General features: G+C 41.6%; 1 protein-coding gene across 4 annotated transcripts in view; it reads right to left on the bottom strand.

Moving 5' to 3' along the window:
• Positions 1–17,502, bottom strand: part of trpm4a (transient receptor potential cation channel, subfamily M, member 4a) — a 60,055-nt gene that overhangs the window by 14,497 nt on the left and 28,056 nt on the right. For 3 of the 4 annotated variants that reach the window (XM_044181470.1, XM_044181472.1, XM_044181473.1), the window contains exons 10-21: positions 15,605–15,723; positions 12,384–12,695; positions 11,330–11,362; positions 10,216–10,317; positions 9,503–9,631; positions 9,115–9,244; positions 8,629–8,774; positions 8,001–8,113; positions 6,566–6,673; positions 6,431–6,477; positions 1,256–1,488; positions 141–256 (exon numbers count right to left, since the gene is read on the bottom strand). In XM_044181470.1, coding sequence (XP_044037405.1) covers positions 141–256; positions 1,256–1,488; positions 6,431–6,477; positions 6,566–6,673; positions 8,001–8,113; positions 8,629–8,774; positions 9,115–9,244; positions 9,503–9,631; positions 10,216–10,317; positions 11,330–11,362; positions 12,384–12,695; positions 15,605–15,723 — 1,588 coding nt within the window. The remainder of the gene's footprint in view (positions 1–140; positions 257–1,255; positions 1,489–6,430; positions 6,478–6,565; positions 6,674–8,000; positions 8,114–8,628; positions 8,775–9,114; positions 9,245–9,502; positions 9,632–10,215; positions 10,318–11,329; positions 11,363–12,383; positions 12,696–15,604; positions 15,724–17,502) is intronic. The other variant, XM_044181471.1, reaches the window with a different exon arrangement.

Genomic DNA, 17,502 nt, shown 5'->3' with positions numbered 1-17,502 from the left:
AAATATTGACTGGCTTTTGAGCCTGTCAGCACAAATACATGAAGCACTGGCAGTGATGCCTTCTGGCCCTAGTGTTGCCTTGGTACCATCTGGTGCAGCAGTCAGTGTAAGTCCCGCTGTCAGTGTGTCAGACGAGTCACCTGCAGCACAGAGCCAAAGTGAAGAGAGCGATGGCTGTGAGGTCACACTTGTTCCACACATCCTGGATGTAGTTTCTCATACTCTGGAGCACAAAGGTACTGCCCACAAAGAACGTCTGTCAACCAGAGAGAGAGAGGAGTCAAGATATTGTATGTGGTTATCTGTGCAGTGTACAGTGTGTCTGTGTCAGTGAGAGAAATGTTTATCTTAGGTGATGTGGTAACCAATTAGCATTCAGACTGAAAATAGCGCTGCATTAAAAGTGTTGGTGGGGTGTGTTGCCTCAGGTACCGGAGAGAACATGATGGCTCATTTTTGAAGCAGTACTAATATCGGTCTGACCACGGCTTTAAGGTACAGTCACAATAGCCTTCTATTCAATTAAACTGCCCCCTACTAAGCCCCAAAAAAGCATGCGATATAACTTTTCCATTGTGGGTAGTAAATAAATCAGTCATGGACTGTAAACAGTGTATGAGAGCAATGCTGCAATTTGTAGCCTGGCACTGTAATATTGTACAAAATAAGGTGATGGCACAGCACTAGAAAAATTACTTCTCCATTTCCAAACACATCGCATCAATGTTTCTTGTTTCTTGTGCTTGTTTGCAGGCCAAAGTCTAACAAAGATTAACTCTGACTTACTGTAGGAAATGCATTCTTTCATTTGTCACTTGTATGGGTTTAAATTGAAATGAATGGAATATAGAGCAAATTTTCATGGGGACAATGAGACCATACCTTTAGCCTTTAATTCCCCAGATCCATTACCTTTATAAGCTACAACTTTTGAAATAGGTGGCCCTTAGTTGGGACATGGCTGTGGTCAGGTTGTCTGAACTGCCTCAGCATTCCAGCCATTTTGTTACCTTCTTTGTTTTCCTGATTGCTTACCTTTTGCCTGCTGACTGATAACTATCTGATCCTGCCAAACTGTTGCTGACTGTACACCTGTTTGTGACAGCAAGGAGCACAAATGCTCTTTGTCTTACAAAGAACTTTATTTTTGAAAACCTACTATTTAGTTTACGTACGTGTAAAATATCTCTAATGTAGACTGGGCTGCTCAATAAGTGTCAATATGTGTGCGCATGCTAGTGTTTAAACAACCAACCTGCCGAATCTCTTCACATACTAAGGTGAAAACCCAAAAGTAAAGCACGAATTCCAGCGTGGCAGGGCCGTCAGGGGGTGGAGGCTTGAAGTCCACCAACAGAATATAGGCAAACAGGCAGAGGAAGAGGAAGTACATCAGCACATTGCCCAGGAATGATGTGACAGGGGCAAACCAGAACTGTCTCCACCGTGTCACAACAAATGGTCTCTTGGAGTTGGATGGCAAAGAGTCTGAAGTAAAGAGAAGTAAAAGAATTAAAACAGGAATGATTGAAAGATGTCAACAACCAGTCATACAAAATACAGCTCTGGAAAAAATTAAGAGACCACTGCAAAATTATCATTTTCTCTGGTTTTACTATTTATAGGTATGTGTTTGGGTAAAATTAAATTTTTGTTTTATTCTATAAACTACTGACAACATTTTTCCCAAATTCCAAATAAAAATATTGTAATTTAGAGCATTTATTTGCCGAAAGCAACAACTGGTCAAAATAACAAAAAAGATGCAGTGTTGTCAGACCTCGAATAATGAAAGAAATAAGTTCATATTAATTTTTAAACAACACAATACTAATGTTTTAACTTAGGAAGAGTTCAGAAATCAATATTTGGTGGAATAACCCTGATTTTGAATCACAGCTTTCATGCGTCTTGGCATGCTCTCCACCAGTCTTTCACATTGATGTTGGGTGACTTCATGCCACTCGTGGTGCAAAAATTCACGCAGCTCGTATTTGTTTGATGGCTTGTGACCATCCATCTTCCTCTTGATCACATTCCAGAGGTTTTCAATGGGGTTCAGGTCTGGAGATTGGGCTGGCCATGACAGGGTCTTGATCTGGTGGTCCTCCATCCACATCTTGATTGACCTGGCTGTGTGGCATGGAGCCTTTGTCCTGCTGGAAAAAACAGTCCTCAGAGTTGGGGAACATTGTCAGAGCAGAAGGAAGCAAGTTTTCTTCCAGGACAACCTTGTACGTGGTTTGATTCATGCGTCCTTCACAAAGACAAATCTGCCCGATTCCAGCCTTACTGAAGCACCCCCAGATCATCACCGATCCTCCACCAAATTTCACAGTGGGTGCGAGACACTGGCTTGTAGGCCTCTCCAGGCCTCCGTCTAACCATTAGACGACTGGGTGTTGGACAAAGCTGAAAATTGGACTCATCAGAGAAGATGACCTTACTCCAGTCCTCTACAGTCCAATCCTTATGGTCTCTTGCAAACCTCAGCCTGGGTCTTCTTTGCTTCTCATTGATGAAGGGCTTTTTTCTAGCATTGCACGACTTCAGCCCTGCCCCTAGGAGCCTGTTTCGAACCGTCCTCGCCGTGCACTTCACCCCAGCTGCCTTTTGCCATTTTTTTGTAGGTCACTTGATGTCATCCTACGGTTGTTGAGGGACATTCGAATGAGTTGGCGGTCATTCCGGTCAGTGGAGAGTCGTTTTCGCCCTCTGCCGGTCTGTAGCTTTGTTGTCCCCAATGTCTGCTGCTTGACCTTGTTCTTATGAACCGCCGTCTTTGAAATTTTAAGGATGGAAGCAACCCGACACTCACTGTATCCCTCTGCCAGTAAAGCCAGAATTTAACCCTTCTTTTCCTCACTCAAAACTTTCCTTTTCAACTTTTTTGGCATGGTCAATAGTTATTTTTTGATTCCAATTACTTTTGAGGTACTACTAGCACTGTTTTTGCCATCCAGCTGGTCCCACTGCAAGAGGATAGTGATGACCACAGAAGTGTTTTTTTATACTTTTCCTTATTAAATAAGATTTGGTTCAGGTGATCACCTAATCAGCACCTCATTCAGTAGAATGAGGTGTGCCTGTGTTGGAATTCAACAGACATTGGAATGGAATGGCTTCCATACTTGTAGAGATGCTGATTTAAGAAAAAATTGCAGTGGTCACTTTTTGTTTTTTTTTTTAGGAACACATATGCTTGATAAAGAAAACACAAACGTTCACTCCCCCCTCCCCCAAAGGGAATCATGATACAGACATCATATACCAGATGTGCAGCCTAAGCAGCTTCAACTGTCACTGTTGGTGATGCTTTGAGCATCTTACAAAAAGCTGTCCTTCAGCAATTTTTATGCACTAGTGTCAATATTTGAAAAAACATAACGCATGCACACTTACTCCATGCCACAAAAGTTTAATAACGATAAACTGGGGGGCAGATTCTCACTGTCGGCTACAAACCATCCCAGTGTGCACTGGATGTCATGATCTGCTGAAACCAGCAAAACTACTTGATCTGCAAAAAACAGATGGACCTTTTTTCAGAAATGGCTTTTTCTTGCCACCCTCCCATACAGGCCAAATGTGTGCAATATCTTGTGTGTATACACGTTGCCACTGAATTCTGTGTAGCCTCTCTGACCAAACATCTTCTCTCCTAGTCATCTAGTTTAGGTGGACACCCTGATTTTCGTAGACTGTGGGTGGTGCCATACATGTTCCACTTTTTCATGATGGTCTTAACATTGCTTTGAGGTATCTTCAAAGCCTTGGAAATCTTTTTATATCCCTCACCTGATGAGTACCTTTCCACAACTTTGTGACTGACTTGTTTTGAGAGATCTTTGGAGCCCATGCTGCTGTCTTTGTGTGAGACTGCACTTCCAAACAGAGGGACTATGGTAAACAGCTGTTCATATTCATGTTATCAAGTTAATTGTGGTGATTCCACACGTGTTGGACATTGAGTTACTGTATGATTTTGAAGGCATTTGGTTATTCCTGAGATTCCTAAAGGGGGTGTATGCTTATCAAACCAAGTTATTGCAATTGTTTATTTTTAATTAATGTTAGAACATTTTAGTAATTTGTTTGTCACTTTGAAATGGCTATGTATTGTGTGTAGATTAGTCGGAAAAATACATAGATTTATTTCATTTTAATTCCAGGCTATAGGTCATCATAATTTCAAAATAGTTCAAAGGGGGTGTATTTATTTTCTTTCAACTGTAGTTTATTTGAATGTGGACCCCAGGCAAGGCAATAACTAATGGGGATCCCAGTAAACAAGATGAGGCTAGCAGCAGATCACCACAGCTGGAAGGATTGAGGAGTGAAAAATCATTGCCTGGTCGGATGAATCTTGATTTCTCTTGCAACATTCTGGTGGTGTTGAGAATTTGGTGTAACCAGCATGAATCCATAGATTCAGTGGTGGTAGTACAATATCAAAATATATTAACTGATGTACATTTGAATGCCTCAGTGTACCCAAACTTTTTGTGACAACCCACAAATACTAACTAATTTTCGTTCTCCTAGTGCTGGGGCCAAAGAATGGGTATACCGTCAGTTGGTCGGTTGGACCGCCCAACTTTCTTGCAAAAAGATATCTCATAATTCAAACTACAAGCCAGACTCACACAAGAACAGGTATGGATATTCATGGTCCGCAGAGGGAGATTCTTAATGATTTTAGTGATCCCTGACATTTCCTCTAACAACACCATCAGAGTAAAATTGCAACTTGACTCTTTGGTACATGGTAAGGTATCTTGAGCACTAGTGCAATTGGCTTGATTTCCATTACATTTCCTGTGGATTTTATTGTTCAAGAGATATTCCTCATGTTTTCAATGACACCCTGGCCATTCTCATCGAAATTCAAGGCCAAAACTATTACTAGTATACAAGAAACATCAAAATTAATGTCCATGAAATTTTCCGTAGTGCCACCCTTAGGCTAGAAAGTCAACATTGCCCACAAAATATCAGAATTTATTTAGCAGATTGCCATGAAATCTACTCCCGGGGTGATAAACCTTTTTGATTTTAATAAAACCAAGGCCTTCTTCCAGTGCCGCCCTCAGGACATCCTGACATTCCCTTTGGACAGTGTTGATTTTTGGTTTCAACAAACCAACTGAACAAGGGTGAGCGTGGGGATCCTTCATTATATAAGATTCTAAGAATAGCAAAACCAATACATTGTATCTTCCAACAAAGGATACGGCAGGTATTCTTCTTTTCCTTTCGGCTGTTCCCTTTCAGGGGTCGCCACAGCGAATCATGTGCCTCCATCTAACCCTGTCCTCTGCATCCTCTTTACTCACACCAATTAACTTCATGTCCTCTCTCACTACATCCATAAATCTCCTCTTTGGTCTTCCTCTAGACCTCCTGCCTGGCAGCTCCAACCTCAGCATCCTTCTACCAATATATTCACAGTCTCTCCTCTGAACATGTCCAAACCACCTCAATCTGTCCTCCCTGACTTTATCTCCGAAACATCTAACATGAGCTGTCCCTCTGATGTACTCATTCCCGATCCTGTCCTTCCTTGTCACTCCCAAAGAGAACCTCAACATCTTAAGCTCTGCTACCTCCAGCTCTGCCTCTTGTCTTTTCTTCAGTGCCACTGTCTCTAAGCTGTACAACATCGCTGGTCTCACCACCGTCTTGAACACCTTTCCTTTCATTCTTGCTGATACTCTTTTATCACACAACACATCTGACACATTTCTCCACCCGTTCCAACCTGCTTGCACTCACCTCTTCACCTCTTTTCCACAGTCTCCATCGCTTTGAACCGTTGACCCTAAGTACTTAAAGTCCTGCACCTTCTTCACCTCTGCTCCCTGTAACCTCACCGTTCCACCTGGGTCCCTCTCATTAACACACCTGTATTCTGTCTTACTGTGGCTAAGCTTCATTCTTCTGTTTTCCAGAGCAGACCTCCATCTCTCTAGATTTTCCTCCACCTGCTCCCTGCTCTCACTACAAATCACAATGTCATCCACAAACATCATAGTCCATGGAGTTTCATTATTTTGTCTTATTATTAATAGCAAAACCCATAAAAACATCAACAATTAATTTATCCCACTAACAAGTATTGTTTGTGTATTATTTCAATACCTGGAACATAGCAAATGTTTATTCCTCTAAACTCAAGCAAAGTAAAAAGAATCACATCCCTGCTACATCATCTGCTATCTGACACCCTAGACTACTCTCCAGAGTTTGAAAAATGCAGTCACAGAGTTGTTTCACAACAAATTAAAAGGGCCATGTTTATTGTACTGAAGGAATATGTTTCCAACATCTTGCTAACTTTTCTTTGCTGACAGTTTCAGCAAGGCAGGGGTACCTAAGAGAATAGCCACTGAGCGCAAGTACCAATAGCAGAATAGTGATCCAAACCCACCTTTCAGGTTCTTTTTTAGAGGCCTGAACTCTTCAGATTCTTCCTCACTGCGACCGCAAACAAAGAATCAGGGAGTTTTGTTAGAACTGAGAAGGAAAACCCAAATATGATTTGTGCTTGCATATTTGTTTTTACTTTTGTATAATGTCAGCAAGGGAGAAGACAGTGGCATCATTCCCATCCAGACTGTCAGTGTCTCTGGCATGGTGGACCTTCACAGACTTAACCTCCTCCTCTTGTTCCCTGTAAAATGAACACAGACAATCTGGCATGTTTTCCTTTCTAGTCAAACCATTGGAGACAATATGAGTTAAAAAGGAATCACTAATTCTTGACTTTGTTAACTTGCTTGTTTTTCTGTTGTAATGATGCGGTATGTGTTACTCTCAGCCCTCGAGTCATCTCGACTCCTGTCGAATCAGTGGAACACAGAAGAGCTTCAGCAATGTCCAACAATATGTATGAAAACATTCCCTTGTTCATTCGTTCTCTATTCTCTACATATCAAACACTATGAGTAGTAAACTGAAAGTTCAGATACAATCAATATAATTTTGCACTATTACATACGGGCGTAGCGTTGCATATCAGAAATTTACATGTCTATGTTTTGTTTACAATGTGGAAATTTTTGAGGGCACTATATAGTGAAAGTAAATGTAATAGTACAAGGTAGCAAATAGGAAGTGATTTCAGACACAAGACTCAGCAATTCTAAGCTGAGGTGGAGTACAAAGGGTGGACTCAAGACCCAGTTCTAGTCTGAAGGCCTGTACTTCTATGCTAAAGGTAAATTAAATTTAGGAAAGCTTTTCAGATCAGTAAAATTCTATCAAGAATCCTACCTCACCTAAAGTCAATATTCTGCAACTACCACTGCAGCCTTCCTGAACCGCTGAGGTTTGGAAAAGACTTTGGTCAAGTTTAAGTGAGGAAATCTTGAATAAAATGTAACCTTCACTCATAGGGTACATCTTTGTATGACTTGGAAATTGATGTACTGTTCTGGAGGATTACAGGTGTGCCTCCTTTACATAATCCTTTTGTGGTGGGAAAGTATTTGTCTGACTGGTTTGGACCAAGTTTATGCATTTTAGGATTTTGCAATCATATGAAAAATGTCCTGATTTTTTTTTTAGAGAAGCTCTGTTTAAACCAAATATTAACTGGATTTTATTTTCCCACACATCCAAAAGTTACTGCTTCCTCCTGCAGGAAGACTCTGATCACCACAGTTTACATTAAGGATAGAGGGTTTCATACGTTGATTGTAAAATCAAGAGGCAAATTTGCGGTGAGTTTGGGCTATTTAAATAAAATTTACTTTATTTTTGACTTGATTCTTGACTTGATGAGTACAGTCTATGGATAGAAAGTGAGGAGAAAATGATACAAAAGACTGCTTGCACAAAGAGTGCTAACTTCAAATCCCATTTATGCTCAAATTCAGATTTGCACCAACAAATTCACAACCCAGGATTCCAGGATGGAATCAAATTGCAAACACACTCTCACAAGGAAAATTACACAAGAATCACACAGCATAACACAATAGTAACACAACACTGACCTGAAGCTGATAAGGTCTGTGTAGAGGAGGGGGGGCAGGAAGAAGGTGAGAACCAGTTTCCAGACCTCAGTACTCCTCTCCATGTCACCCCACCAGATCTGAGACAGCAGAGACTACAGCAGAGAGCAGCACTGTCACTACAACAGCTCCCAACCAACATTACACTCACTGATGGCATTCATTTACACTGCCTGCATCTATATCAATTTCGCAAACCCAATTTAAAAACTTCGGATGTGTTCAGTTCAAGAGTTGAATTTGTAAGGCGAATTTTGGAACTGAATGCAAAGGTTTGAAATATATAAATAATCACATGTGATTTAACATGTAACTTTCATTTGGAATTTGGTTCTCAATTGAAACTCTGTAAGACAATTATTTTGCTGTTCATTCAACTACCTGTTAGCTATACTATATGTATTTGATTAATCAACTTTACTTCTCAGTCAGGAAGCAAGCACCAAATAAAAGTCTACAGTTTGTTTTGTTTGTTCGAAGTACCTTTCTAAATGTGTTGTTAAAGTGGTGAATATGTTTTTCTCAGTCTGATTCTTGCAGTTAGTTTCTCTTGGCCACCATATTTTTACCAGTCTGTTAAATCCTGCTGTTGGCAGGACAGCATCTCTACCTGAACACCATCTTGGCTGAAGAATAGGCGGGCATCAGCTGCGGTGGCCATCTGCAGGCACGTAGCCCCGCCCCACACCAAAGACTTCTTTATTAGGAGAGTAAAGGAGCGACTCTCGCTGTTCTGGTAACACTCACCGAAAACATCTGAACACACAAACAACACAGAATGATTCATTTTTTTTCTCCTTCATAATGGCTAAAGATTGCTTTTCTAGGCTGCTAGGTAACAGGGTGTCAACTTTTTTCCCCCCAAGCATTTTTGGGGCATTTTATGTCTTTATTACAAACAGTGAATACATGACAGGAAATGAGGGAGACAGAGATACAGCAAAGGTCTTGACAGACTCAAACCGGGGACCTTAAACCATGGGATTGCCCTGGGCTTCAACTTTTAGATAAAAATAATTAACAGATGTATTTAACTGCTCATAATTAAATGAAAGGACAGTTACTGGGGCAACCAGCAGCTTGTGGTCTGACTCACCGTGTGCCAGTTTCTCAAACGTCTGTGCTAGTTCCTTCATGGCCAGCTTGTTCTCAGTCTCACTCTCGAGCTTAGAAAGCTCCCTCAGCATCTTACAGCCAGCCAGAGCGCTCAGCACTGACTCCCCTGCCTGACAAGGAAACACAGGGTGCCAATAAATGGCAGTTCAAGTGAAACCAAATTTGATGGCAGCTTTGTGACCTCAGTGAAGTTTGCTGTAGTGTGCACATGCTGGTCAGCCTGTTTCTCACGGCACCTTTATGTCATAATCTGAAACTGGTCTAGATTAAATTGTGTACTAATGTTGATGTCATTAGATCCTACACACTTCAACTCTGAAATAAAAATGTCTTTAGTGAGGTTGTAGAGTATTACATGTGAGTCTCACCATCTCCCAGAAGTAAACAGCCATTTGACTACGGTTCTGCAGGACGGCCCAGATGAAGAGTGCTGCCCAGGGTGAGAGGCAGCACTGGTCCCTGTACACACACTTCCCCAACAGCATCTTATTGACTTGCTGAAGGAAAGACAAGACACAAGACTTACCAGTGAGGGAGTCAGATCTGAACAAAGATGATCTCTCTCACTGCTGAAAACCATCCATTATTACATTTTCTATTTTAAATTGTGGCAATTAAAATACCCAAAACATGACTTTATATAAAGGGGAGATGTAGACTTTTGAAACGTACAATGTACTAAAAGACTTCTCCATTGATTTAGCATTGCACTATAACATTGATCGACTTATGATAGTTAAAAAAAGGATCAAAATCGATGCAGCATTAACAAAAGGAATTGTTTTTTTATTCCATGCCTTCTTCCTTGTCAAAACCTGGCGCTACATCATACTCAACTTCGGAGATTTGAGTGTGTAATGCTAGCATCAGCTAATTTAATCTGGAGCCTCTAGCCTCATGCAGAGATGAGGAGCGAGCTACAGGTAAGTTCACTTTGTAACTCCACACTCCAAGATGTTTTTCATTTTCAAACTACAAAAGCCACAAAAGGCTTTACAAAACTGTTTTCACATATGCTGTAGTACTCCACAAAGACCTTTAAATAGACTTTGATGTGTAAAATCGTTCCCTAATCACTGACCTTGAGAGCCCTCCTGGTGCTGGTGCTCTGGTCAAGGCCCAGAGGTCCATAGTAGAAAGGCTGACAGACATCACCCAACAGGTCCCACAGCAGGCGGGATACCTGCAGCATCACCAGACACTTCACTACTACTGCATACAGAGCAAGGATGCTTTCATGTAATGCCACTTGATATAAAGCAGACAAACAAAAGCAATTACAGTTTGCTGTGTTTCAAAATAGTTAAATCTCACATATGTGTGTCTGTTTACATGATCAGAATCAGAGCAATGAGGAAAATGAAGAGAAAGTAAAACAGATGCAAATAATGCTCAGCCTGACTGTTGTTACATTCAGTGACTTCTCAAAGTTATCTAGCAACTTTGTTTCTCAAAAGTGACAAGCAACAAGTTATCAACCTGCAGATACAGTTGTATGATAATATGGCTAAACATGCTATGACCTTCACAGTCAACAGATCTCAACTCAACACCTATGGGAGGATGGCGCTCTCCACCATGATCATCAAAACACCAAATGAGGGAATATGTTTTGGAAGAATGCTGTTCATCCCTCCAGTAGAGTTCCACACATTTGGACAATCTATGACAAGGAGCACTGAAGCTGTTCTAGAGGCTTGTGGTGGAACAACACCTTAATAAGACACTTTAGACTCTATTTTTGTGTTGGGACTGTGACCAGTGCAAGCAGCACTCTGACAGTTTGGTATTTTCCTGACCTTGAAATTCACTTTGCCCGTCTGTGCAGTATTTTGGTACTCAGCGCGAGCCACAGAAGGGAGGAGAGGAACAAACACGTGGGAGGTTCATTCAAATGAGGCAGCACAAAGAGAGCTGTTGGTATTTGATTGATGAACATTGGGACTGGGAACACTCGTCAACCCTTCAATCAGCATAAACTTAGAAACGTTCTATGTGATCATAGCAGGAATTTCAGTGAAGTATCCTGCATCGTGGTTCTTATAGCATATGCCACCAACACGTTTGCATAGTGTATGAAAATCTTTTCCTTCAGTTGATTAAATCCCTACAGCCATCTGAAGGCAGCAGGACACTTGAGAAATGATACATCTGCAGCCAGAGGGCAAGTGCCAATGGCGGTCCACTGTGTTTACCTTGATTAAGTCACGAACAACTGGCACCAGCTTCTACAAATTAACCACACACACACACACACACACACCAGACTGGTCGGTCATTACTCGGTATTATGTCTGTTTATGTATGAGACAACAGATTTCCATGACTCATTATTCCTGTGCGGTCCTATAAACCGTTTCTGTAGTATGATGTGTAGTAGTATGTGGACCCAAATGCAGAATATCAGGAAGCGGTATGAGGATGAGGTAGCCGGATGACTACAGTGTTTATTGGGTGAAGATGTATGCAGGCAGACAGGCCGGTAGGCAGACAGTTCAACAAACAGGAAAAAGGCAGATAGGTTACCGGCTGGCAGTGAGTCAAAAGGGGACAAAACAGTTCAATAGGGAGCAGGCAAATTACAAAATCCAGGATCCAGCCAAGGTCCAAGGGAGACAAAGAATGCAATACAAAACTCACGGTAAGAATGCTGGGGAACTGGGCATAGGAACTAGGTACAACAAAAGGTGTCCCCAACAGCGACACACCCAAAAGTTAGGAACACCCACACAACGAGAACAGAACTCAAGACGGGAGCAACACCAAACAGAAATCACACCATGCATTAACAACAATGATCCAACACTGAACAAAGACAGAGACCCGGACTAAACACCCTAGGGGAGGTGAGACGAGACACAAACAATGCAAACAGTGCAAACAATCAAGGGAGGGCCAACAATCAAAACTGGAGGGAAAGCAAACAAAGACAGGAAGTAAAACCACAAGACACACAAGAGAAGGAACACACTACAAATTAAAACAGGAAGTGCCAAAACCTTAAACTACCACAGTTTCAAAAACGATTGTTTCTATTATTTATTTCTATTGTTAATGTACTAATCCTTTTGTAGCCTACAACATAACATGTAATTAAATAAATTAAAAGAGCTACATATAAAAGTAATTACAATCTACCTTTCACCCTCCCATTGTACACCATTAACAGTATAATTAAACCTGCTATTAATCCATCTAAATGGTCCCTTTTTCCTACCCCTTTCCCCATCCTCCCCTCCTCTTCCTCACCTCAAACAGGGTGAGCTCCATTGCTGAGGCAGGTCCAGTTAGTGCACCCAGGGGACTCTTCAGAGGTCTCCTCTTCTCTGTCACAGCTCCATCCAGGTTGGGCAGCGAACCAACCAGGCCCTGCCTCTCGCTCAGACGCTTCTGGAGCAGAATGTAGGCCAGTGAGCTGTCTGACAGCGAGCAGTACAAGCTTTCCAAGCGGCCGTATGTCAGGTAGTTCAGGATATTCAGACCATTCTCACAGAACAGACGCACAAACTGGGGCTTGTCGTTGATCAGTGCATCTGTCATGGCGTCTTCAAGATCCTCATACTGAAAACATAATCAACATTTCTTCTGTGAAATTCTACCAAGGGAGCACTTCACTTATTTTACACATCAAAGTCAGTTTACTTGTCTTGAGTACTTGAGTTTGAAAGCCATGGTTATTTACCAGGCAGGAAGGATCTAATGAAGAATGCTGTGTAGTTGCATAATGGGAAATGGAGGATCCAGTGGTTTTCGAGCTTGACCCACACTAGGGAATAAAAGTCAGGGTATCTCAGCCTCTGCTGAATAATTGTTCTTCTATCTTTCCCTGATGAGTCTTCAAACCTTATGGAAGTGCAACACTGAATTGGTTGAGTACATTTTTAATGAACTAAAAAATACACTTGACATGTCTTTGAAATCAGATTGCCCTGAAATTTACTGAGCACAGCCATGCTCATCTGTAGATAAACCCTTTGATTTTCAGTTAGCAAGCTCCTCTCCTGTGGAATCAGGTCCCAGTTTGGGTTTGGGAGGCAGACACCATCTCCACATTTAAGAGTAGGCTTAAGACTTTCCTCTTTGATAAAGCTTAAAGTTAGGCCTGGCTTGGGTGAGCCCTGAACCATCCCTTAGTTATGGTCTAGACTGCCGGGAGACTTCCCATGATGCACCTCTTTCCTCTCTCCTTCTCTCCCTCTCCATCTGTATGCATTTTTATCCTATTACTGCATGTTACTAAGTCGACATCTTCTCTCTCCCGTAGTTCTGTGCTTTCTCATTTCTCGGACTATTTATTTATACATATACTGCATCATTTGCACTCCTACACTGCATCATTTGCACACACTTTATATCCTGCACTTGCTTATTGCACATCTTGGACAAGCCGGCAAGCACGGTGAGGATCATGTTTTTTGACTTCTCCAGTGCTTTCAACACCATCCGGCCTGCCCTGCTGGGGGGAGAAGCTGTCAGCGATGCAGGTGGATGCCCCCCTTGTGTCCTGGATTGTTGAGTACCTGACCTGGCAGACCACAGCATGTGCGTCTGCAGCACTGTGTGTCAGACAGCGTGGTCAGCAACACTGGGGCCCCTCAGGGGACTGTCCTCTCTCCCTTCCTCTTCACCATCTACACCACAGACTTCAGCCACCACACAGAGTCCTGCCACCTTCAGAAGTTTTCTGATGACTCTGCTGTGGTGGGATGTATCAGCGGTGGTGATGAGACTGAGTACAGGCCTGTGGTGGGTAACTTTATCTCATGGTGTGAGCAGAACCATCTGCAGCTCAATGCGACAAAGTCTAAGGAACTGGTTGTGGATCTATGAAGGGCCAAGGCACAAGTGACCCCAGTTTCCATCCAGGGGGTCAGTGTGGACATTGTGGAGGACTACAAGTACCTGGGAGTACACTTAGACAACAAACTGGACCAAGAACACTCAGGCTGTTTATAGGAAGGGCCAGAGCCGCCTCTATTTTCTGAGGAGGCTGAGGTCCTTCAACATCTGCCGGACAATGCTGAAGACGTTTTATGAGTCTGTGGTGGCCAGTGCTATCCTGTATGCTGTTGCATGCTGGGGCAGCAGGTTAAGGGTAGCGGATGCTAAGAGACTCAACAAACTGATCCGTAAGGCCAGTGACATTGTGGGGGTGGAGCTGGACTCTCTGCCGGTGGTGTCAGAGAGGAGGATGCTGGCCAAACTACATCCAATCTTGGACAGTGTCTCCCACCCACTCCATGACGTGCTGGTCAAACAAAGGAGTACCTTCAGCGGAAGACTCATCCCCCCAAAAAGCACCACAGAGCGCCACAGGAAGTCATTCCTGCCTGTGCCCATCAAACTCTTTAACTCCTCCCTCTAAGTGTTAGTCTGTATGACCCTAAGTCACTAAACTGGACAGTGATCATTACATCTCTGCAATACTTGAAATAATTGTGCAATATTCTGTGTACTACTCCTGTGCAATATTTCGTTTTTCCTATTTATTGACATTGATATTATTTATACATCCATTACTGCTGTGCAATATCTACCGTCTCATAATAATCTTAAGAGGCTACACTTAACTTGACAGTACATGCACTACTACTTATTACTTATATTATTACATTGTATTATTATACCGTATTATCATCATCAACCGGTAAACCCACTTGGTACTTCACACTTATTTTATTTTATACTTTTACCCAGCTGGTACTTAATTTATTTTCTGACCTGTATTATAGTGTATTGTATTATATTTTTTGCTAGTACTTTTTCCTGTGTGCACTGACGTAAAGGCGAGCTGCTGTAACAAAGAGTTTCCCTTCAGGGATCAATAAAGTATTTCTGATTCTGATTGTTAGACCTAAACTGCATTTCATTGCCTTGTACTTGTACATATGTAATGACAATAAAGTTGAATCGAAGCGAATCAAATCGTTTCTCTCCTCTCGCCTTCAGCAGGTATTTCTACCTCCGGAGTGTGGATCTGTGGTTGTGGGCCACCTGCTGCCCCCGTGTTCCTGCTCGACAACTGCTACTATAGTTGTTGTTATTGACTGTTACTAATACTGTCATTATTACTATTTTAAAAAAACTTCTAGGTGGTATTCTCTCTCTCTCTCTCTCTCTCTCTCTCTCTCTCTCCCCTACTGATATGTTCATATCAACAGTTTGCTGCTGCAGCTCACTCCACCACCCCAACCTCCTAATGTGCTCAGCCTTTGGTATTGTTGATTTAATTCACATCTAATATTGTATCTGATTGAAACATGTTGGTCGTTCTATCCAACATTTTTGTATTGTGGGGTGTAATGAATACTGTAGCCTCTAAAGACTATCAAGGCTTTAGACCTTTAGCGTTCTCCTGGTACAGTGTGATATCCCAAATCCTTGTTGATGCCAGGTGTATAGATACTATAGAGATAGGTACTTTGCCTGTAGAATGATTTATCACATTTGTCATTCAGTTGGACTCTGACCTTCCACTGTATGTCTCCATTGAAAAGCTCAGTTTTGGCGATGTCCACCCGGTTCCAAGCCACGGCCAGTTTCAGATCTTCAGTGTACTCACAGGCCTCACTGGACACATGTTTACTAGCTTAACACACACATATACACACAGAGAAAGCAATTTTTTCATTTACTGTACAAAAATGGACATTGGATAAATAAAATTGGACAGTGTTGTTATTTTTGGGGTCTTTCATTGTCTTAGTGTGGGGGATATGTGGGTTAAGGAGGCAGGTTCAGAACTGATGTGACACACTGGGGAGGAAGAGGTCACGATGAGGCTGATGGAAAATACCCTGAGAATATGAAATGGCAAGGCTAAGAAAAATGCACACCAAGAATGCTTTGGAGAGACAAAGGAAGATACATACTGAGCAAAATACAAATGCAAACACAAATTCTTGTTGAGGCCACAAAAGTTTGTATTGCCAGGGTAGTTACTAACACTGACGATGTAAATAAGCCAAGCCACAGTTCAGCTGATTTCAATGAACTGCTGCTAAAAAAGTCATTTTTTTAGTGGTTCTTAAAACAAGAGTATTGCTGTTAACAGATCATCCAAAGTATGTAAGCACCAGGCTCAGTCCACTCTCAGTAGATGTTATTCAGACTTGAAACTCATAGCAAAAATTGAGCTCATGAGATATAGCTGGCTGTTGGAGGCTAAGACACACTGACAAGCATGTACACACAGAGAGTGCTGTCCCAGAGAGTTTTTCTCCAACAACACTACAAGATCTCACAAACCTGGTTGACAGAATGAAAGCTTGGTATGGTATCTCTAACTCTCTATGACCATTAATATGGTACAAAAATACAAAAATAATAACCAATAGCCCATTTTAAAATATAATGATGCAGGTACTGAGAGGTAAAAAAGATAATAATAATTGTTAAATTGTACATTGCAATACATAAATCCCTTCACGAAGATTCAGGAAGACTGTGAAGATTATGAAAGTATTGGATTATAGGACAATAAAAGTGAAAAGCTAGGAGCACAACTTATTGATAACTACTGATGCTTTAGGAGAGGAATGAAGGTATTTGTTCCAAGCAATAAATGTATCACTAAAACCAAAAAAATTAAGCTTCAAATACATAATCCCATACCACCCTATAAAATGCCTTCTCCGCATCCAGGAGATAACCACCTCTGGACCCTCTCTGGATGCATGAGAATAGATAACATTTCAAAGGCAACAAATATCTGTAAAGGAAGGGTGGCCAGAACTGTTTGGTCAAAAGAAATGATATCAGGTAGGAGGGCTGTGTCTTAGCAAAGATTTTATAGTCACAGTTTAACAGTGAGATCGGACAGAATGAACATTCTGATCTGTCTTCGCCTGGCTTTGGTAAAAGCGTAATCGATGCCTCAGTGAGTGTTTGCAGTAAGGTCTCCCTGTCCAGAGAGTCCACAAACACATCTAGTAAAAGAGGAGCCATTTTTTCTAAAAGGTGGACCGGGGGCCATCCCACTTTAAATCACTTTAATGATTCATTGTTTATTGTATTTGTATTGATTGGTCTATTTCTGTCCTCTATGCAGAACTCAAGGTGGGTGGGTTTAAATCTTTAAGAAAAAGTATCAAACCTGCTCTGTCCGAGGCAGACAGAAAATAAATCAGAGTAGAATCTTTTAAATGATCCATTGATTATTGTGATTTTTTGGGAGGTGATCCTAATTTGTGAAAAATGATGGGAGGTGGATATGCACTTTAGTTGGTGTGCCAATAATTGGCTGGCTTTTCCCTCATGTCCATAAAGGGCCCCATGGTGGTCAGCCTACTACCACCTGAAGAATATAAATTAAAAGATTTATGTCTCAGCAGAATTTGGAAAAATTTGTCCATGCATTTATCTTCAG

This window comes from Siniperca chuatsi, linkage group LG21, assembly GCF_020085105.1.
Source record: "Siniperca chuatsi isolate FFG_IHB_CAS linkage group LG21, ASM2008510v1, whole genome shotgun sequence".
Taxonomy (NCBI): Eukaryota; Metazoa; Chordata; class Actinopteri; order Centrarchiformes; family Sinipercidae; genus Siniperca; species Siniperca chuatsi.
This window is presented reverse-complemented; position numbering and strand designations above follow the sequence as displayed.